Below are 22186 nucleotides of genomic sequence, written 5' to 3'. Positions count from 1 at the left end.
CGATTGTGCAGACTGCAAGAGTGAATCAGAATTCTGCCCAAGCTGCAGAATTAATTGCATTGACTAGAGCGTGTGTTTTAGGAAAGGGAAAGAGAGTGAATGTGTTCACAGATAGTCAGTACGCGTTTGGCGTAGCGCATAGTTTTGGGCGACTGTGGAAGACGTGTGTTGCGACGTCTGTGAGATGGATTGCTGAGTCGGGAATGTGTGAGGACACAGTGGCAATTCAGGAAGAAGCGACTGAAGAGGAAAAGATTGTATGGAAAGAGAAAACGGGTAAATTGGACTCGAGTGGATGTTGGATTGACTTGTCGGAGCATCAGCGTTGGATGTTGCCTGATGCGTATGTGCTTGTGGTGGTAACGATGGCGCACGGAGCAGCGCACATCAGTTCAAAAGGGATTTGTAAGATGTTGGCCCCAGTCTGGAAGAATGATGGAATCAGTAAATGTGCAGAAAGAGTGGTTAGAAACTGCATGGTATGCCTGATGCATAATCCTGGTAAGGGAACACCCACTCCCGCTGGACACTTCGCTCCTCCTTCTTGCCCCTTCGAAGTGATTTAGTTGGATTTCATCCACATGGATCGATGTAATAACCTTAAATATGTCCTAGTGGTAGTCTGTGCTTTTTCAAGATGGATTGAAGCATATCCGCTAAAAGATAACACTGCCTTGTCCACTGCTAAAATCCTCCTAAAAGAATACTTCCCCAGATATGGAATGCCACGGATTGTATGGTCGGACAACGGGAGTGAGTTCGTAGGGAAAGTTATGCAGAGTGTGTGTGCAGGTTTAGGGATTAAGCAAAAATTTCATAGTGCGAACCCCCCCCAGTCAGCATGTTTAGTTGAAGGGTACAATGGTACACTTAAACTGAAACTTGCTAAGATCCAAGCTTCCACAAATTTGTCCTGGCCAGATGCACTACCATTGGCTTTGTTATCCACTAGAGCGACTGTGCACTCTCGAGTAGGGCTTAGCCCATATGAGATTGTGTTCGGTCGCCCTGCAAATGTCTGGGGAGTACCAAGACCACGAGAGTTTAGGCAGCTAAAGTACCCAATGTTAATTGATTACCTTTTTGACTTGACTGCTAAATTGAGTCTCATTCACCAACAGGTTTTCGATGCATTGCCAAAGCCTCCGGAGAGTCCAGGTCACCAGCGGAAACCCGGCGATTTTATCATCATCCGAAATTTTGGACGGACCAGGAATCTCCAACCGAAGTTTGTGGGCCCCTATCAAGTGCTCTTGGCGACAAGGACTGCTGTACGTGTGGTTGGCCGGAAGAATTGGATCCATGCCACACACACTAAACGTGTACCCCTTTCCACTTCCTTATGACAATTGGGTTAGACAAGGAATTGGTGCTTCTGATACAGAACCTGTTCCTAGATATGTTCCTTTCAGTGATGCAGAACTGACAACTGATTTGCCGAACTCTGACTCCCCCTCTGAAGCTGCTTCTTTGATCACTGACCAGAACACTGCATTGAACGAACATTTGTCATCTGCGAATTCAAACATTGTTGTCCCTGCTGGAAACGAACTATTCCCGGATCAAACAACGCCAGGAAAACTGAGATACAACCTTCGTTCTCATTCTAAGGACAAATAAAGCAGGAAACTGCCTATTTTTCATATTCGTTCTATTACATTGCCCTCAGCCAGGAAGTTTACTGAACATTTTTGTATTCCTCTGTTTATTTCTGTTGTTTCTGTTACCTTGCCGTCTGGGTCGCCATAGGGTCGTGGCTTTGTGCCTAGTTGAATCTGCGGGGGCCAGACACAAGGTCGGTCTTTCTGTCAGTTTTGGGAACTCCCAGGGCTGGTAGAGGCATTTTCAACTACGTACATATCATCAGTGGTCACGAGCGGTTGTAGAAGATGGAGCTTCCTGGGCTGCACCGAGAGAATGTAATTTATGCTCGCAGAAATAGATTGTACAAAATTTTACAGTGAAGTAGTGTGGCTCACTGGTTAGAGGTGACAGACCCGAGAGCAGAGGACGGCCCGGGACCAGGGTTCGATTCCCGGCGCGGCAGGTTTCTGGACCAGGGTCAGCGGACTCGCTAATTCTCTCGCCTCGGTGCCCACTCTGATCAGCGATCACACTCGGCAACTCTGGGCATTAGCTTGCCTCATCTTCACTAACGGCCCCACCAGACCGCCAGGGATGCCTGGTCTCACCCTGGAGATACCCATTAAGGGACCATCTCTCAGGGAAGCCAGGAAGGGTTTCGCAGCGGTCGAAGCGCCTTGGGACCCTACGGGTAAGTAGTGCGCTATATAAATGCCAATACATTTACATACATTTACATTTACATTTACATAACAAATGTTTTCTGATGCAATGTGCAATTACGTTTTTTATTATCTTAATAACGTTGGTGGGTGGAATTGCCTTTGGTATTCATTTAATCTTTGCACCGATCACGACTACAGTACCTCCCCATGTTCCTGTTTCTCCTACTGTTTCTTCTCTTCATTCCTTTCATCCGTTTCCTGAACATGAACAAGCTCGACGCTCAGAATTTATAAATAACACTTTTGTACAGCTCTTGCACCAACACCAACTGGTAGTTAACACAACGGACTGCTGGGTGTGTGGCTTGATACCACATACCATGGATAAGGGCATCCCCTACCTGGTCTTGCCTTTTAGCTATAATGGATCATGTCGGGCCTTCCAGACTGTATTTGTCTATGCCCTCGAAACCTATCCCCCGCGTCCTCCACGTTCCACCAAGTATAACTCCGTTAATAAAGCATTGGTAAAGGGAATAACTGACATGATTAAAGACGTCAATAACACCCCCTTTATTCCTAAAGATGAGCTACGAGTTTATTTGAGTTGGAATGCTACGGAGTACAGCATTAGTTTGGGTGAATACAAGCGTAAGAGCTCCACTCCAGTTTGGGTCGTACCTCACCGAGGTCAATTCGTCTTGCAAGGTAATGGGAGAAATCCAAGAGCTCGGCTAGGGAAAAGTGACTGTGTTGAAACGTACGTGTATCCATCAAACTCTTCCCCTGCCTTCCTAACTGCTAAGGGTACCTACTTCATCTGTCGAGACAGGGCATATACATGGTTGCCTGCTGACTTTTCAGGTTCATGTTATATTGCTCGACTGTTGCCGCCGACATACACAGCTGCCCCAAATTATCCCAAAACCAGAGTAGTAAGAGGTGTTTTCAGCAAAGAAGACACTGCTGGTCAGGAAGCCGGAGACTTCTTCAAAGGTTTTCTTCCGTTCTGGGGGCCTATGGCCAATAGTAGAAATCTACGTCAGCTAACACGGGTAGTTGAATCTACTATTACAGAAACTGCTGGTGCCCTTAGTATTTTAACAGCTGAGCTCCAGGCGGATCGTCTCATGACATTACAGAACCGTATGGTTCTTGATGTAATACTTGCAGATCGAGGTGGGGTATGCAGAATGATCCAATCGAGCTGCTGTGTTTATATCCCCAATAATGCTCCGACAGTGTACGAAGCGATCTCTAAGCTACACAAAATTTCCGACTCTATTCATGTAGACAAGGGAAATTGGTCGTTAATGGAATGGCTTTGGACTCTATTATCAGCATGGGGATGGAAGGTTCTGATGGTCATTGGTATTGTCTTAGTGTTCCTATTCTCGTGCTGTCTTGTTATCCAGTGTGGTCCTGCCTTGTGCAGCCTCTGTGCTGCAACCTGTTTTAGGAAACCACCTGTGTTGGGAGACAAGGTGCGAGAAAGAATAATGCTACAGCTACATATCACTGACCTGATGAAGATCGAGATGGACTCTGACATAGAGTGAGTAATTGCCTATGTAAGGGCAAAAGGAGGGTCTGAGGTTCCGTGACGATTCGAACCTGTGTTTTTGACATTGTCGTAAACCTATAATTCCGGTACCAGTGAACCGTAAATGATCCATATAGCATATCCTGGTGTTTTCGCTATGCAACGAGCAAGAGCCCTCTTGTTACGAGCACATTTCCGGTACATCGATGGCATCCATTTTAGAATACGGCATCCATCTTATATTCTTGCCCTCACATAGTCAATGAACAAACAGTGACCTCCGATCAATTCATTTTGCTAAGGGACACGTAGGCCTTAGCCGGCGATTCACCTTCTTTAATGACACGTGCACCTTAGTTCAGAAACGCTGTGGCCGCATGACTCGGCAGAAGCTGCCTCCTCTGCCTGAGGCCAGTCCTGCTATACTGGTTCTCGTGCTCGTTGGCCTGATCATGATTAGGCGGGCGAAACGTTGCCCATTTACGACCCACAAACATCTCTTATCCTACTTTTCTATCTTCTACACCTGGCTCTACTCCTTTCCTTCTGGGCCTTTATTAGGGGGAGGTAACAACATTTACGATGAGGCGGTCCAGCTCTTGAAAGAGAAGATGACATGGGAGTATGATTGAACAAGTGGGAACCCCTCATTCGTAATGTTTGACATCAGAAATTCGTTGACAATTCCTGTTTGACGCCAAATATTTATTGTTTAGGATACAAAGTTTGAGAAATGTACGAGCATGTGAAGAATGTTGCCCACAGCTAAAAAACTTGTATTTAAGGAGCAACCCACTTAGTGCAAATCGAACAGGCTTCTAGAATCTGCCCGTGTGTAGTTTCTGTGACTTCTGTATCCCTGCAGTAATAAACCTTTGGTCCTTGACGCCACCATCGAGAAGCCCGTGTTTCTGTTTTATTCGTGCACCAAGACAGGTAGAACTCAGGGGTCTTCGGGTGTTATCCCTGACACCTCTGGACCGTAATTAGTCCAGAACTCCATGGTTGCTGGGAAGTAAGGTTACAGACTATGAAGGATTGTACAATTTGCTTATGAGAGAACACATTTTAAATAATTGTCAGAACTAGCAGTTGCATCAACATTTGGTTGACTCAGATCTGACCTCTCCCCACGAATTGGGAAAGAGGGCAGACAAATGGGTTAGAACCAGAGTTAAGCAAAAGAACCAGAACCAGGGTGGTGACCAAAAGAAAACAGACCAGAAGGGTGGGGAGCAGAAAGCTAAAGACCAGAAGTCTTCAACAGGGCCCCAAACTAATACTGAGGGTGGGTCCCAAACTTCCAAGAAGAAGAAGAAAGAAGGTCAAAGAAAACCCTGGTGTAGTACTTGTAAAAACACCTCTCACTGGACAAGTGAGTGTAAAAAGGGTAGAGCCCCCAACACTGCAGCCCCTAAGGCACCTGCACCCACTAGTACAGCTAGCAGTGTTGGACCACAAACTAAGGGGTAGTGGGTATCACCTTGGGAACTGAGGGAGATTCTGGCTTAGTCAGAACCCCTACACAGTCTGTTCTGATTTGTGATGGGGAACTAGATTGGACCCCTACTGTCAGTCCCAATAATCTGGGCAAGTACAGGCAGACGCCTTTGATTAATGAAAAAGTGGCTCAAGCACACAGGGACACATGTGCCAGTGTCACTATGGTACTAGGAGGAAGGGGTCCCAGTATGAGCGTAGAACAATATACACAAATCACAAAATTAATCTCCAAAACACTGAATGGATCCACGCTGTTTAATTCACAATGGGATAAGGTATAATGAATATACACAACAAATTGTCAAGCACAGTTAACGCTTGTACAGTGCCCCAAGGGAGGTGGTGATCAAGTGAGGATGTGGAGATGAAGGTAATAGTGACAGTAAAATCAGTCAATTAGCAAAACTATATTGACATTGTTATACAAAACCAAAATCGCCAAAAATCCGGCAGTTAAACCAAGACGGCATACTTCACAAAATACAGTCAATGTTATAATGGTGGCGTGAAGTTGACAAAAGGAAGTTGGTTGTCGACGTTTCGACCCTCTAATCAACGCAGGGATTAGTAGTGCCCTTGCTGTGGGGTATTCTTCAGGACCAAAGAGGTGGGGGCAGGCAACCTGAATTGTTAGAGTTGCAAATGAACTAACGATGTCATCTAGAAAGGTTCTTGATTATAGGGTGTGTCTGTAAGATATAATTTCCAAAAATGCTGGTTGGTAGTAAAAGGATCGGTCGAAGGAGCGCGCCGTCGTATAGACAGTACCAGAGCGTGACCTTCTCTGAGCCGTGGTTATTCAAACTCCGAACCGCGGGTAGTGACAACTCCGTGGTTTTGGTGCCGAGTGAATCGGGACTGGAAACGCCGCTCGAGATTGCTGTCACAAGCACTATGGTGACACCTAGCTTTGTGGACCCTGGACAATACCTACCAGGTGATAATTACCTGGTGACCAATGCCAGCAATGTCACCACTACACATAGTGTGGCAATTGTTACCTTTTCCTGGGGAGGGGTAACTGGCCTAAAAAGAGTTGTGGTTAGTGCTGATCTCCCAGTTGAATGTTTGTTGGGCAATGACCTGGAGAACTCTCTATGGTCAGAAGTTGAGTACAGGACTCATGCAGAGATGTTAGGGATATCATCACATGTCCTTGCTGTGACCAGGTCACAGGCCAAAAAGTGCCTCTCTGAACCTCAGGTCTTGGATCCTGGAACAATGGACCAAGCACCTTCCAAGAGGAAGAACAGGAGGGTAAAGGCTGTGCCTTCCCAACTGCCTACAAGTGAGGATCAGCCTTCACAGGAAGTTGATCTTGAGACCCCTGAAAGAACTGTCCCTGAAGAACTTGAACCTGATCAGGTTAAGTTTCTGGGGACAGGGGGACCTTCTAGGGCAGACTTGGGGCAGGCTCATTTAACCTGTCCTTCTCTTGAACCCCTCAGACAGCAGGCTGCTGCTGAGGCTGCTGGGAATGCTCAAGGTACCCATAAAGTATATTGGGACGATGGGCTCCTTTATTCAGAGGATAGAGACCCCAAACCTGGTGCAACCAGGAGGTTGGTTATACCTCTGCAATTTAGGGGCTTCCTTCTTATCTTGGCCCATGATATTCCCTTAGCAGGACACCTAGGCCAGAACAAGACCTGGGACAGGCTTGTCCCTCACTTTCACTGGCCTCACATGTCTGAAGATACCAAGAAGTTTTGTCGCTCCTGTGTAACCTGCCAAGCCAGTGGCAAAGCATGTGGTATCACAAAGGCCCCCTAATACCACTACCTGTGGTGGGGGTGCCCTTTGAAAGAGTGGGGATTGACATTGTAGGACCAATGGGTCCCCCTACAGCATCTGGGCACAGATTCATACTGGTGGTGGTGGACCATGCCACCCGGTACCCAGAGGCAATTCCCCTTAGGACCACTACAGCTCCTGTTGTGGCCAGGGCCCTACTTGGAGTTTTCTCCAGAGTGGGGTTTCCTAAGGAGGTAGTATCTGATAGAGGTGCAAACTTCATGTCAGGATACTTAACAGCTATGTGGAAGGAATGTGGTGTCAACTACAAGTTCACCACTCCCTATCATCCACAGTGCTATGGGCTTGTTGAGAGATTTAACAAGACCCTAAAGGGTATGATTAAAGGATTACCTGAAAAGCTCAGGCGAAGATGGGATATCCTTCTACCCTGCCTTCTGTTTGCTTACAGAGAGGTCCCACAAAAGGGGGTTGGCTTCAGCCCCTTTGAATTGTTGTTTGGGCACCCTGTAAGAGGACCCCTGTGTTTGGTGAGGGAAGGATGGGAGTTACCTCTCAGAAAGCCAAGCAAGACATAGTGGACTATGTACTGGTCTCCGCTCCTGGATGGCTGAGTATATGGAGAAGGCATCCAAAAACCTTGAGCTAGCCAAGAATTACAGAAAGCTTGGCATGACCAAAATGCTGTCTTGACTGAGTACCAGCCTGGACAGAAAGTATGGGTGTTGGAGCCAGTGGCCCCAGCAGCACTCCAAGACAAATGGTCTGGACCCCATACTATTGTGGAAAAGAAGAAAGAGGTTACCTACTTGGTGGACCTAGGAACTCCCAGGAGCCCCCACAGGGTGCTCCATTTTAACAGACTGAAGGCATATGTTGACAGGGCAGACATGGGCTTGCTCATGGCTACAGACGAGGGGCAGGAGGAAGAGAGTGACCCTCTCCCAGACCTGCTGACTCAGAACCCTGAGGATGGATCAGTTGATGGTGTGGCCTTAGATGGCAGCCTCACTGAATGTCAGCAAAATGACTGTAGACAAGTTTTGCAGTCATTCAGACATATGTTCTCGTTGACACCCAGTCAGACTAACTGGTGTACCCATGTGGTGGACACTGGTGACAGTCTTCCTGTGAAAAACAAGATTTACAGGCAACTTGACCACGTCAGGGACTGTATAAAGACTGAGGTGCAAAAGATGCTGGAATTAGGTGTTATTGAGCCTTCAGAGAGCCCCTGGGCTAGCCCAGTGGTTCTGGTCCCCAAACCTCACGCCAAAGATGGCAAGAGAGAGATGAGGTTCTGTGTGGATTACAGAGGACTCAATGCTGTCACCAGGACAGATGCACACCCTATCACAAGGGGAGATGAGCTCATTGACAAGTTGACTTCTGCCAAATATTTGAGCACATTTGACTTGACAGCTGGCTATTGGCAAATCAGGTTAGCTGAGGAGTCTAAAGCCAAAACTGCATTTTCTACCCCAGGTGGGCATTACCAATTTGTGGTGATGCCCTTTGGTTTGAAAAATGCACCTGCCACCTTCCAAAGGTTGGTGAATCAAGTCCTTACTGGGTTGGATGACTTTTGCGCAGCATATCTGGATGATATTGCTGTCTTCAGCTCCACCTGGGAGGATCACCTGGTCCACCTGAAGGAAGTGCTAGAGCCTTTGCAAAAGGCAGGCCTCACTATCTCTACCTCTGACCTTGCGTTCCACGCCCAACTTACTAGTGTTCAGGAAGGGTTTAAAGACCTGGCTCTTTACCTGTTAGAGACTACCCGCCCTGTTCTAGGATTTGTGACTGCTGGTTTTTATTTTCATTGTTATGTTTGTCTGCTCCTTTCCAGGTCTGATAGTACAAAGCTCCGGGACACTCCTCGGAGTAGCCGTGCGCTATAGAAGCCCTATAATAACATAACATAACATAACATAACTATCAAGGCCACCAAGTGCCAGATAGGGCAGAGTAAAGTTGTATACTTGGGCCACCTTGGAGGTGGAGGCCAAGTTCAACCACTGGAGAGTAAGATCCAGACCATCAAGGACTGGTCCCCTCCAACTACCCAGACTCAGGTCTGAGCTTTCTTGGGCCTGACTGGGTACTACAGGAAGTTTGGTAAGAACTATGGGTCCATTGTGACTCCTCTTAATGATCTGACATCCAAGAAGATGCCCAAAAAGATTCAATGGGCAGTAAACTGTCAAAAGGCATTTGAAGACCTGAAGAAGGCCATGTGCTCTGCACCTATCCTGAAGAGTCCTGACTACTCAAGCTAGTTCATTGTCCAAACAGATGCTTCTGAGTTGTGAGAGGGGGAGCTGTGCTTTCGCAACTTAATGTAGATGGTCAAGACCAGCCCATTGCTTTTATTTGCAGAAGGCTGACCCCCAGAGAGAAATGTTGGTCAGCTATTGAGAGGGAGGCCTTTGCTGTGGTGTGGGCCCTGAAGAAGTTGAGACCATACTTGTTTGGCACTCACTTCAAGATTCAGACCTACCACACCCTTTTGTCCTTCTCCTTGACCCACTATAAGCAACCAATACAGACTAAGGTCTCTAAAAAAATGTGTAGGGTCTGGTCCAAACTGCCTGTGGACAAATGGACATCGGAACTTAGGAAAACAAAGCCAGAGTACAATAATGACCCTATAGAGGCAAATGCATGCTTTAATCATTGGCTAGAGGAATCTCTTGAGGCGACTCTGCCTAAAACTGAACTTTCCCATCAGAAAGGGGCGAATAAAAAAACTTGGTACACACCTGAGTTGAGAGCTCTCAAACAGATATGTAAACAGAAGGAGAGAAAGTGGAGGAAAGACTATGGTAAAGATAGTAAAAATGTTTACAGACTAGCCTTACGCAATTATAAGCAGGCTATAAAAGTAACCCAGTCCAACTATTACCAGGAAAAAATCTCTTCAGCTGCCAGTTCCTCCAGGGAAATTTTTTAAATTTTTAAAGCTTTGGTTACCCCTCCCATCCCGTTATGGACTCAACTATGGCACTCCCGCGCTGCAGGGACTTGGCAAATTTCTTTGCCGCAAAGGTTGCAAACATCTATGCGTCTTTTCAGGTGACTGCCACAGGTGACTGCAATAGGTCCAACCCCCCCTGGGACAAGACCTACCTACGCTCAATGAATTCTCTCCCCTGGATGACGACAAGGCCCAATTGCTTCTGGGCAATCTGAAATCTGGATCGCCTAGTGATGTAGCCCCACCTACCATCCTCAAGCTTGTCTCAGACACAGTGGCCCCCGTGATACAAGATGTGATTAATACATCCTTGACCACTGGGGTAGTCCCACCTATGTGGAAACAAGCAAGAGTAAGAGCGTTGTTAAAAAAGCCCAACCTCAATCCCGACGATTGTTCCAACTACCGTCCTATTTCCTTGTTGCCAACTGTTAGCAAGATTGCTGAAAAACCTGTCAACTCTCTTCTATCCATCTTCATTGAAGCTAATAATCTGCTACACTACACCCAGACTGGGTTTAGATGTAAACAGGGTACTGAAACGTCCCTTGTGGTAGTAATTGAGGAAACCAGGAAGATTCTGGACGAAGGGAAATGTGCGGCCATACTATTATTAGACCTCAGTGCGGCCTTTGATACCGTCAATCACACGATTCTCATTCAGAGATTGAGTGATGTAGGTATCACTGGGACCTCACTGAACTGGCTTAGCTCCTTCCTATCCAATCGGACCTTTTCAGTGTTTGAGGATGATATAGTTTCAGCCCCAATACAGCTCCAATGTGGTGTTCCCCAGGGGTCATCCCTCAGCCCTACTCTATTTAATATTTACATGAGACCTTTGGCTGAGGTGGTGCAACCTTGGGGAGTACAATTGGTAACATATGCTGATGATACTCAGCTTATCATCTCCTTGTCGGGGCAGGAGACGACTTATAACAATCTTTCCTCCTGTCTTAGCAAAGTCCAGGAATGGATGAATGACTCTTTTTTGAAGCTTAATGGAGCTAAAACAGAGGTCATGATGCTAGGACATAAACCACCTACCTCTGTGGATATGTGGTGGCCAGACTCCCTGGGACAGCCTCCAACCCCTAAGGAGCAAATTAAAAGCCTGGGAGTGTGGCTGGACCCAGCCCTCAACTTTCAGGTCCAAGCCCAGAAGGTAGCAGGGACTGGTTATGCCCTCATGAGAGCACTCAGAAAGATCTTAGGACTACTTCCCTTTGAGGCTAGAAGGATCCTAGTACAATCCCTTATACTATCACGATTAGACTATTCCAACGCAGTCTATCTAGAAGCCCCTAAAGGGACAATCAAGATCCTTCAGACCATCCAAAACTGTGCTGCCCGAATGCTACTAAATATCCCACGCAGAACCTCTGCCAAACCAGCATTGAAGCAACTACACTGGTTGCCTGTGCAACAACGAATCGAATTTAAAGCAATGACTATTGCTCAGAAAGCCCTGCATAACTCCGGACCAGACATTTTTGCACCTTTGTTTACTCCTTATCAAACATGCAGAACACTGAGATCCAGTAATAAGAATCTACTGGCAATCCCCAGGATCAGGAGATCCCGCACCGGGGGCAGACGTTTCTCTCTACAAGCTGCAAAGCTTTGGAACAATCTTCCAGACGCTATCCGCTTGGAGGAGAACCATCTCAGGTTTAGAAAAATGCTGAAAACCTTCCTATTCTGCTAAAATTAATGGAGACGACTGGTCCACGTAAGCGCTGGGATGCCTCAGGGTAACCATGCGCTATAGAAATGTGTAATCATTCATTCATTCATTCATAAGCCCCTCTTATGGCTTAATCAGAAGAAGGGTGAAATCCCCAAACTACTCAGGTGGTCCATTTCCCTACAGGGGATGGACTTTACAGTGGAGCACCGCCCAGGGACTGACCATGGCAACGCAGATGGTCTCTCCAGGTACTTCCACTTAGAACATGAAGACACAACTGGTCAAGGTTAGTCTAATGTCCCTGCGTTTGGGGGGGGGGTTGTGTAGGAGAGTAGGGTCTGCTATCATATGGTCACCCCAAATTTTTGCTTTTTGCTTCACTGGTTTATGACTTAATTTGGCTGTGGGCCTGCTAATCACACCCACAGCCTGCTGTTCTCTCTCTAAATTAATGCCAATGCACTCTAGGTGCATTACGAATTGGAACTGGTTCACCTTATAGGCCCCTGTAACAGTGTAACCAAGGTACCCAGGGCATAGGTGTATCCAAGGCCTACCAGGGGCTGCAGCATTATTGGTTTTAGCGCCTTGACGCCCAAGGGTATAAGCAGCGCTTTATAAGTGTTAAAAATAAATTGTGCGACCCCTGGCCTGGCCTCCTTATTTGACACAACTGGCTGATCACTCAGCTGGGGTAAGTTGGTGTAATCCCCCCTTGCTTAGATATAGTATATCTATATCTAACCTAACTGGACACATGTTAACCTGTGAGCCACTCCTATGGCAGGCCTCTACAATCCTGGAGGCAGAGTGCGTGGTTTCATGTGAGATGGTGCTCTGGCACGAGCTGAGCCTGTCTGCAGCTGTCCGGAACAACTCCCTTAGCTGTTCCGGGATATTGCCATACCATATACTCTTAAGTGCATTATAATTAGGGCTCCCGGTTTTATGGTATTTATTTTTTTGCCATTTCCGTCTGTATTTATCCATATTTATTTTTTGGGCATTTTATCTGTATTTATTCACATTTATTTTTGCGACAAGCAAAAGACGACGCTACAACTAGTATTTCTCCACATTTATTTAAATTGACCCAGGAAAGAGGCTGTAGGACATAAATACCGGTTGTCACAGAGCGAACCCCACGTTAAATGTTAGCTCTAACCTGGCTTTAAGTCAGCCCAATTGTTTTAACTGGAAGCGAAGTGGACTCACTCATAGCTGCCAAGGTTTCAGATTGACATGTGCGACATTTTTATAATTTCAGTGAAATTATGAGAGACGTTTTTATGACTGAGTGGCTTTGTTATGACCAAAATCAATCAGGCACACTTACTAATCCAACTCCACAATGGTGCTGAGTTGAACTGCCCTCGGAAGGATGAAATGAACAGCCAGCCCTGCTGAAACCTCAACCTAAACCTGATCTGCAGTCAATTATGTGAAATTTGTAGCACGCAGATGAATAATGCCTCGGGCAGCCTTTGAGATTACACATTGTGGGAGCTGCAGACGTCCACGCATGGCTATGTGCCAAGAGGCCACTCGGTGTGGCGCTGTTCTCGTCTGTCTGCAATCACTCACCTGAAGAGCAATCACATGTGAAGTCTCACTGCATCACGTATGCAGCGAGTCCCCCTGCACACCCCACTTCCAAAATACATATCTTCCGGTCGGATCAAAGTAATTCTCCCAGAAAACTAACATGCCTGGTTGTGTGCTATGTATGGAGATCTGAAGGTGAATGGTTAATAAGTGTTTCAGTACGGACTCAAATGGTTGGTAATAACTTAAATTCCATACAGTGACGTTCAAGCTATTGAATATGAAAGCTTGTGGCCATCGGCAAGTTATTACTTCTGAATGAAGATTTTCTCTAAATAAATGTATGCCAACAAATCTAGTAATTTCTGCTATGGTTCAGCCCAGAGGCGCAACTAGAGCCAAATTTGGGGGGGGGGGGCTGATTCTTCAAGCAATAGTTGAGTGGAGCTGCAGGGGCTCTAAGAAGGGGTGGAAAAAACAACAAAGTCTCATTAGCAGGCAAATGGTCTTTAAATGACCTATGAAGTACTCGGGCGCGGCTGTGTGTGTGCCCGGGAAAGGTGTCCAAGACCACCAGACACACAGGACGGAAGTGGGGAGTGAGGGGTGGGAGGGCTAGGATGGGGCCCTTTCAGTCGCCTGGTTCAGCCCTCAATTGCTCATGGCTATGCATGTTGATTTTCTTAGAATTCACCTGCACTCTTTCTGCTATTACTGTGGCATTGCCTGGAAGCTGCACCAAGGAACAACAGCTATATTTGCATACAAGCAGAGCCGGGGTAGGGAAGGGCACAGCTGGCTAGCAGAGACTGGGTGCGAGGTGCACGAGGCCTGAGGGCTTGCAAGAGGCCCTGGGAGGGCAGAGTAGTGGCCCCTGTTCCTCGCTGACACCTGCCACTGTTACCTGCACTGCTGTCGACTCACACCGGCTCCTGTTGTGAGAGGCGGGCCAGCCCCTGGGCTTTCACTAAAAGACCCTAATTGGGAGGAATTGAAAGGAATTTCAAGCATCATGAGCAGGGGGGGAGGCGCGGTAACTCTGAAGCAGGGCAGCGCGGCAACATTTACTAGTATTTTGCCGTTTCTAAATATAAATACAGACGGAAGACTAGTAGTTTTCCGTCTGTATTTATATGTAAAAATCCGTATAAACGGAAAACCGGGAGCCCTAATTATAATCCTTGCGGGTATTTGCTAACTTTGGTTTGGCTTTATCAAAACATGTCGAGTAAGGTGTCATGCGATTTGGAATACTGTCCCCTCGGCAGTTCTGTTGACGGGGATAGCATTTCACCCTTCTAGAGGGACACGACATGTACATAGCCTGAACCCCGGTTAAAGTTAACCAGAGCCTCAGTATCACAAAATGGATGCTGCCACACAGACACAAGTCTGACCTCCTGCTGCTGGGAGTCCTTCCAGCAAGGGAGGCTTGGACAAAGGGTTTCCTGCCTTGGGAGGTGCGAGCACCACCCCAGACAGGATTTTGTGTATTGGGTAGGACAGGGCTGAGTAGATTGAGACATGCCTGGGGCACACAAGGTGTAAACCGGTGCTGGGGCTTTCCAGCCCCAGTCCTGGCGCGGAGCTGGACAAAGGAAAGGGGGTGTAACCGCCCCCCTTCCTGGTCCCACCCAGAAGAGGGACCTAGCAGGTGATCCGGCCCCCAGATTTGGAATAAGAATTGGAGCTGTGTCCTAAGACTTCAGATCATCCTGAGCTCGACTTGAAACTAAGAAGAAAACTGGACTTCGACATTCTGCTGCACTGAAGACTGAAGAGAATCTCCCTTGTGGCCAAGGGGTGACCACCCTGTGAATACAGGCACCAACCAGCAACTCAACGTCTGCTTTGCCGCTGCCTCCCGCTGGAGCCCGAGCCCAGAGCCCGACAAGATCTGGATTTCCAGACATCTCAGAGCCCGATCCACAGTCCCTGAAAAGAAGAGACCCATGGAGGCACAGAGAGACTTGAGACCGGACCTCTTGAAAGACCCCTGAGAAGCTGACTCCGCAGCACCCGAGGCACCCTCGATGCTGGGCTTTAGGGTTTGAGAAACCCCACCACCGAGCAGCATTTGCACCAAAGATCAGTCCCCCAGCATCTCCACGATCTGCGTGGGGCCCTTTTGCATCTTGCCACTCGACGCGCCATCCCGATCACTAGCCACTCGGCTGGTGGCCATGTAGGCGACAAAATCTACAAACTACACCACTGGTCTGGTTGTTCCAGACTACCCCTCGCTCCCCTGAAAAGGAGCACCCGCTCTGACCTTGCTGGTCCGAGTGAGAAGCTTGCATCGATTCCTGCTTAGCTTGCATTAGCCAAGACCTGTTTGCTCCGATCAAGAAGCCGGCACCGCCATCAGCTAGAACCTTTGTGGGACAGCTCGTGACCGACGCCTGGAAGTCCTCGACCTCTTCGTGTCCACGTGGCTGCAGAGACAATCTTCACCTCATCGCCTGATTGCACCCGACATCGCCTGGTTCCATCCTGGTTCCACGGTAGTCACTGGCTAGTGACTTTGAACATTGTCCTCTCTGCTTTCAGGTCTTCACCACTTCAGATCCACCCTTGGATCCACCAGAACTCTCCTCGTTGACCCCGCCTGCAGCATCTTCATCTCCAGGCACCATCGACCTGCGTGACAAAACCCGACACTACTTCGCACCTGTGCACACGCTTCCTGTGGGTGAGGTAACTCAGCAACGCCGGTGTTCCCACACTGGTATACATCTCTAGGGCCTAGGTCTAAAGTTTTGTCCTTGTAGGTCCATCGGAAGGTTCCCTAAACACTAACTTTGTAACTTTTATGCACCATTGACATTGCATTGGTTCATGTGTGTGCTTTAAGCGCTGCACCCGAGTCCCGCGGGCCTTTCCCGACTTCTTCACTGTTAGTCCCGAACAGCTCCAGCGATTCCCCAGGCCCTAGGCCTATTTCCTTTCCTGATAGTGACTCTTTACCACTATTTTAGTATATGGTTTAAGTGGCCCCTAGGGCTCATCCATATTGTGCAACTTTTATGTATTTAAACTGTGTTTTGTTTTATCGTATTTGCTTCTGTGCTCATAAAGAGTATAGGGGATACTTGTAGTAATAAATATATATATATTTTCAATATATATCTGTGTGGTGTCCTTTCATTTGGTATTCAAGGGGATTGTGTATGGTAAAACAGATTTCTTCACATGCCTTTACAGAGTTTAGCCTAAGACTGCTTTGTCCACGCTACTAGGATAGCTGGTCTATAAGGTTGACTTACAACCAATCATCATAAGGGTTGCTTGGCATGGTACAAGGTGATCACTAGAACTAGTGAGCATCATATACCAGGCCAACTTCTCACACAGACAAACCAGTGTGTGTCACCACCTTCAATACAGCCTCTCACCAAATCAAACAGGTGATACTAAAACATTGAAGTATACTGAACTCCCAGGGATTGAACATTGAAAGACCCCTGTTCTCTTTCATAAGGAGCACCAACTTGAAGGACCTACTAGTACACACAAGACCAGGAGGACTACCATAAAGAAGAACTGAAGCACAGGATCCCCTACCACGGGTACAAGGACACTCCCGCTACGGATCTTGTAACGATTGTCAATTAACTAACACCAAGACCATCGACATAGGATTGACCTATCCTTAGGAGCAAAGATCACAGACCAATTGTAACACAGAAAATGTGATCTATTTGATCACTTGTCCATGTGACATGGAGTATTTGTTCATGACCACCAGGAAGGTATGTATGTATAGGCATTTATATAGCGCACTACTTACCCGGAGGGTCACAAGGCGCTTCGACCGCTGCGAAACCCTTCCTGGCTTCCCTGAGAGATGGTCCCTTAATGGGTATCTCCAGGGTGAGACCAGGCATCCCCGGCGGTCTGGTGGGGCCGTTAGTGAAGATGAGGCAAGCTAATGCCCAGAGTTGCCGAGTGTGAACGCTGATCAGAGTGGGCACCGAGGCGAGAGAATTATCGAGTCCGCTGACCCTGGTCCAGAAACCTGCCGCGCCGGGAATCGAACTCACAACCCACTACCTGGGAAGACAACATACTCCAGATGATATGACCTGGACGGTTATTGAAAAACCCACTCTGCCAGAGGACAAACCAAGGGCACTACTCTTGAGGGAGCAGTAGTGGGTGTACCGATTGAGGAGTCAGACAATTGACTTAAATGATGAAATACTGTGGCATTCTCTTAATAGATAAAACCCTATGTACGGGCGTTTGATTCAGTGAAAAATGGTAATCAAATACCCTTCTCCCCAACCTATAGACCTACATTCCATCTGGGTAGGTCTAAATTACAGGGATTAGGCTAGGGGCTTGTAGGCGATAACCAAGCTTTAGAAGACTAAATGTGCGCACATCCACCACTGCGTAGACCCTCAGCGTAGAGCACCTGTACGCTACTGCCCACATTGCATAGTGGGGTAGCGTAGTCTGCACCCAGAACCCTTTCTTGGGTCACCTTAATCATACCGCCTATTGAGCATGGCCATATATGCACTCCTGCCCCCATAGATACATTCAAGGGGCACAATAAAAAACCTGATCTGGCACCCTTGGGGTGTGTGTCTTCAGGGCAAAATCAACTTTATCCAAACCAGGGTAGCAGAACACTCCTTTTCTTAAAAATGCCTGCTCCATTGACAAGGAGTCTGTTGGTATCCATAGCAACAGGCTGCCACACATTCTAGGAAATAGCCGGGGCTTGGGAGAGCAGAGCCATGTAACTGTGTGTATGACGTCAATGGGTTTGTTGGGACCCATAGCAATGAGCTTCCGCCCATTCTAGGAACAAAACTGGGAATTGGGAGAACTGAGGCACATAATCGTGCACTGATGTCAAGGTACCCGGAAGCGGATCCGTTAGACGGGATTCCCTTCATATACAGCTGGGCTCCCTGACTCCTCACACTTCTACATGGCGGGAGCAGGCGAGCACTGACGAAGGAAGAGCACCACCCTTGGAGTAGTAAGGAGGAAAAACGAGATGCAGGATAGCACTAGGGGCACACACGCTGACCATCAGCTTGATTCTGGGGGGGATTTCTCAATTCACGGGGCAACTTCTCTGGCATGCGCAATCTGTTGATTGTCCATTACAGAGACTACAGTCTCTTACACTACTATTGAAAGATCTGGCACTAGTGAACGGTGACAGAACCGCCGCAGCCCTGTTTATGGCAGATGAACTTTTGAGATATGGGGGCTATAGATAACATCCCCCATTACAACATTATATGTGGGTAAACTTTTGGGCATATACGAGTACCACAACAGCACACTAATGATATTTATCATGAAATTGACCTAAAGCACTGACAAGTCAGCCCGTATAAAACCACACAGGATACGATATTTTAGTTCTGTAACATGTACAGCTACTGTTAAGACAATATTAATGAGTACGATGTGTGTCTCTCTCCCTCATTTTCCTTTTACCATCCTAGAGTATGACAACAGGCGGTCTCTCCTTGCAAACCACCATTTTTGGCATGACTTAGGGGCAAACTTGGTGAGTATACTACGTCCGAGTAGGCCTTAATAGTGGCAAGCACTTGAAGTGTGGATTATTTGATGAGTCAATCAATCAATCAATCAATCAATCAATCATTTGTAAAGCGCACTACATACCCGCGAGGGTCTCAAGGCACTGGAGGGAGGCTGCTACTGATCAAACAGCCAGGTCTTGAGTATCCTCCTGAAGGTCAGCAGGTCTTGGGTCTGTCGTAGGTTCAGTGGGAGGGTGTTCTATGTCTTGGCGGGGAGGTTGGAGAAGGAACTCCCACCAGTGGTTGTTCTTCAGATGCGCGGGACGGTGGCAAGGGAGAGGTCGACGGAGTGTAACAGGTGGTTGGGGATGTAGAAGGAGAGCCGTCTGTTGAGGTAGGCTGGGCCGGTCTTGTGGAGTGCCTTGTGTGCATGGGTGAGGAGCTTGAAGCATATCCTCTTGTTGGCGGGGAGCCAGTGCAGGTTTCTCAGGTGGGGGGTGATGTGGCCTTGGTGTGGTATGTCGAGCATCAGTGTGCAGAGGCATTTTGGATGCGTTGTAGTCGTTGGATGAGCTTGGTCTGGGCTCCCGCGTAGAGTGCTTTTCTGTAGTCAAGTCTGCTGCTGATGAGGGCCTGGATGACTGTCTTTCTTGTATCTGTCAGGATTCATATGTAGATCTTGCGGAACATGCGGAGGGTGTTGAAGCAGGTGGAGGAGACTGCGTTGACTTGCTTGGTCGTTGAGAACGTTGAGTCGAGGATGATTCCCAGGTTGCGTGTGTGGTCGGTGGGTGTCGGGGCTGCCCCCATTGCCATCAGCCACCAGCCACCAGGAGTCGTCCCAAGGCTGAAGAGTTGGAGCCGAGGATGAGGACCTCCGTCTTGTCCGAATTCTGCTTCAGACGGCTGGTCTTCATCCAGTCGGCGACGCCTTCATTCCTTCGTGAAGGTTGGCTTTAGGGGTGATGGTCCTTGGTGAGGGAGAGGATTAGCTGAGTGTCGTCAGCCTAGGAGATTATGTTGAGGTTGTGCTGTTGGGCTACGTGTGCGAGTGGGGCCATGTAAATGTTGAACATGAGTGTGTGAATGATACAGGTGATTAAACCTACTTATTTCAGCATGACCTCAAAATTGGAGAATGAAATACGAATATAGTGACCTAATTGAGGCAGCCCATGTCCGCAGGGTGTAACACCCGGAATATTAGTGTTTTAACTTTGGTGTGGAGTGGGCCTTGGGAAATGCATGTATGAAGCATTTTTCAACTAGTTAGAGCATGTCAAGGAAAATATACAGCCTAACCTTGGGACTGTATGTCTTTTTATCTTTCACAGTAAAATCTCTTGTTGGAAATTCCTCAGAGTAAGTACTAGGGTTTGAAACACCTTCTACCTCAAATGGCGGACTAAGTAGGAATCTATACATTGGGACCAAGAGAGTCCTGAAGAAGGCCGACGTGACCCCTGTATCGGGCACATCCAGATGGCCGAAACATGTTGACCATTGGGCAGCAAGGAGGGGTGTAAGGAGAACATGATATCTCCCTGGCTCTACCATCCTTTGTTTTTAGTCCTGGCTGGAGAATCCAGTAATTAAGTCTAGGTTTAGGGACACCTCCGAGTTAGTTTTAACACTCACATTCACCTTCATTGTTCCCAGTCACAAGTTGGAATATTGTTCTCTTCTTTTTATGTTGTGTATATCTTCCTCCACTGGATTGCTCCACCCCATGCGTTGGTTGTGCTGTGGTGTGTTGTAAGCATCCCTATGATGAAGCATGTCACACATTTGCTTGACTGAGGGAAGTATTAGACCACACAGCACGTGTCCACACCAGATCGCAAAACAATGTTTTCTCACTCACTACACTCCATTCTTGGTGTGTATAAGTATTTAATAGGGAGTTTGGAGTAGGTGAGCACTGTACCCTCTCCCCTTCCTTTTTGTTTGCTATAAGAACACAAGTGGCCCAGATCAGTGTGGGCTTACTTAGGCCCCCTTTGTTAGGTTTAGCTGCAAACTTCTCTCTGGGTGAGCATGGGGTCCATTTCTGTCCTGAACCATCTCGTACAACACACAGACACTGTCTAGGGTCTATCGAGAGAATAATTGAAAAATTATGCACTGGAATACACCCAATAAGGTTGCTAATGACTGGGATTAACTGAAGAATTTCTTTAATCACCTTGGTTGTTGCAGCAGCTGCAGTGGTGAAGTCCAAAATCAAAAACATTACAAAATTTGATGTAGAAAATGATTTAGACTTCAATGATTAGAGCTTGAGAAGTGTGGTGAAGGGCCATCTGTCAAACAGATTGTGAATGTACAGATTCAATTTGATTTAGAGTTGTGTCAATCAGATGTAATACTCTGTGATATATTTGCTGGGTGCACCAAATTCATTGCTAATGAAATGTAGTATAACTCCTGAAAAACGTATTGAAAAATCTGCCACAGCAGCATGAAGCCAATATCTGGGAGCTTGTTATTGTGAGTCATCATCTAATGTAAACTCTATACCTTTAGGCTAAAATATATTGCAGGTAACATTCAGTTAAATGTAAAATTATTTGTTGCCTCAAGAAAGTAGGTTGTTTGTAACATGGCTACAATTGTATACATGTTATAGTTTGTTCAGGTGTATTGGAAGATCATTTTGTAAACTGACCTGATTAAATTTGGACCAGAAAGAGTCCCAATGGATTGAATTTTTGTTGATGACAAGTTGATGACCAGAGGAAGCGGATGAGTCAAAAGTGCCAACTTGGATTTTTCTGGTGGTTCCATTAGGATAGACAAGCCAGTTTACTATGCCATACTGAGCTGGTGCATCACCTGTGTCATCAAATTCAAAATCAGCTCCAGAAGGTGTCTTAAAATGAATCTTCTGCAGGAACCTGATCAGCTATTAAAATACAGAATAGATGCAATAAACATGATGCTAACTGTATTACCAGAGCTCATTACTCTTTGCAAAGATAATTCAATGTGGTTATAAATGTAACAAAATTAAAAATTAAAAACAAACCATAACTCATCAATTCTTTACACTACCTAGTAAGTTAGCCATGTAATATGTTCCTTGAATTTTTGCTCCTGACAGAGTTATTCCATATTAGCCATAAACCATTCAAGGAAACATATACCTCTAATAACACCAAGGTGTCTCTAGAAAAGATCAGTACATCCCTTTTCCTACTCTGGAAGACCTACCCCATAAAGGAGTACAGCCATGTTGAAATCTATAATCCATTAGAATGATGTATCATGGAAAGCAAGTACAGGAAATGAATTAAATGGTGCAATTTAAGCACCAACTACAACAAGAGAATGCTTTGCTGTAATATCACAATTGCAACCTGTGCAGTTGTTGTGTATAGTGAACCACACATATAATCTACTTCAATT

At 46.8% G+C, this 22186-nt stretch overlaps 1 protein-coding gene across 1 annotated transcript in view; it reads right to left on the bottom strand.

The window, feature by feature from the left end:
* Window positions 1-22186, bottom strand: part of LOC147725924 (vomeronasal type-2 receptor 26-like) — an 83191-nt gene that overhangs the window by 19134 nt on the left and 41871 nt on the right. The window contains exon 2 of the mRNA XM_086963390.1: window positions 10277-10359. Within this exon, the coding sequence (XP_086819516.1) occupies window positions 10277-10359 (83 nt within the window). The remainder of the gene's footprint in view (window positions 1-10276; window positions 10360-22186) is intronic.

The sequence above is a fragment of the Lissotriton vulgaris genome, chromosome 3_1, assembly GCF_964263255.1.
Source record: "Lissotriton vulgaris chromosome 3_1, aLisVul1.2, whole genome shotgun sequence".
Lineage (NCBI taxonomy): Eukaryota > Metazoa > Chordata > Amphibia > Caudata > Salamandridae > Lissotriton > Lissotriton vulgaris.
The sequence above is the reverse complement of the archived record's forward strand: the minus strand, read 5'-3'. Positions and strand labels throughout refer to the sequence as shown.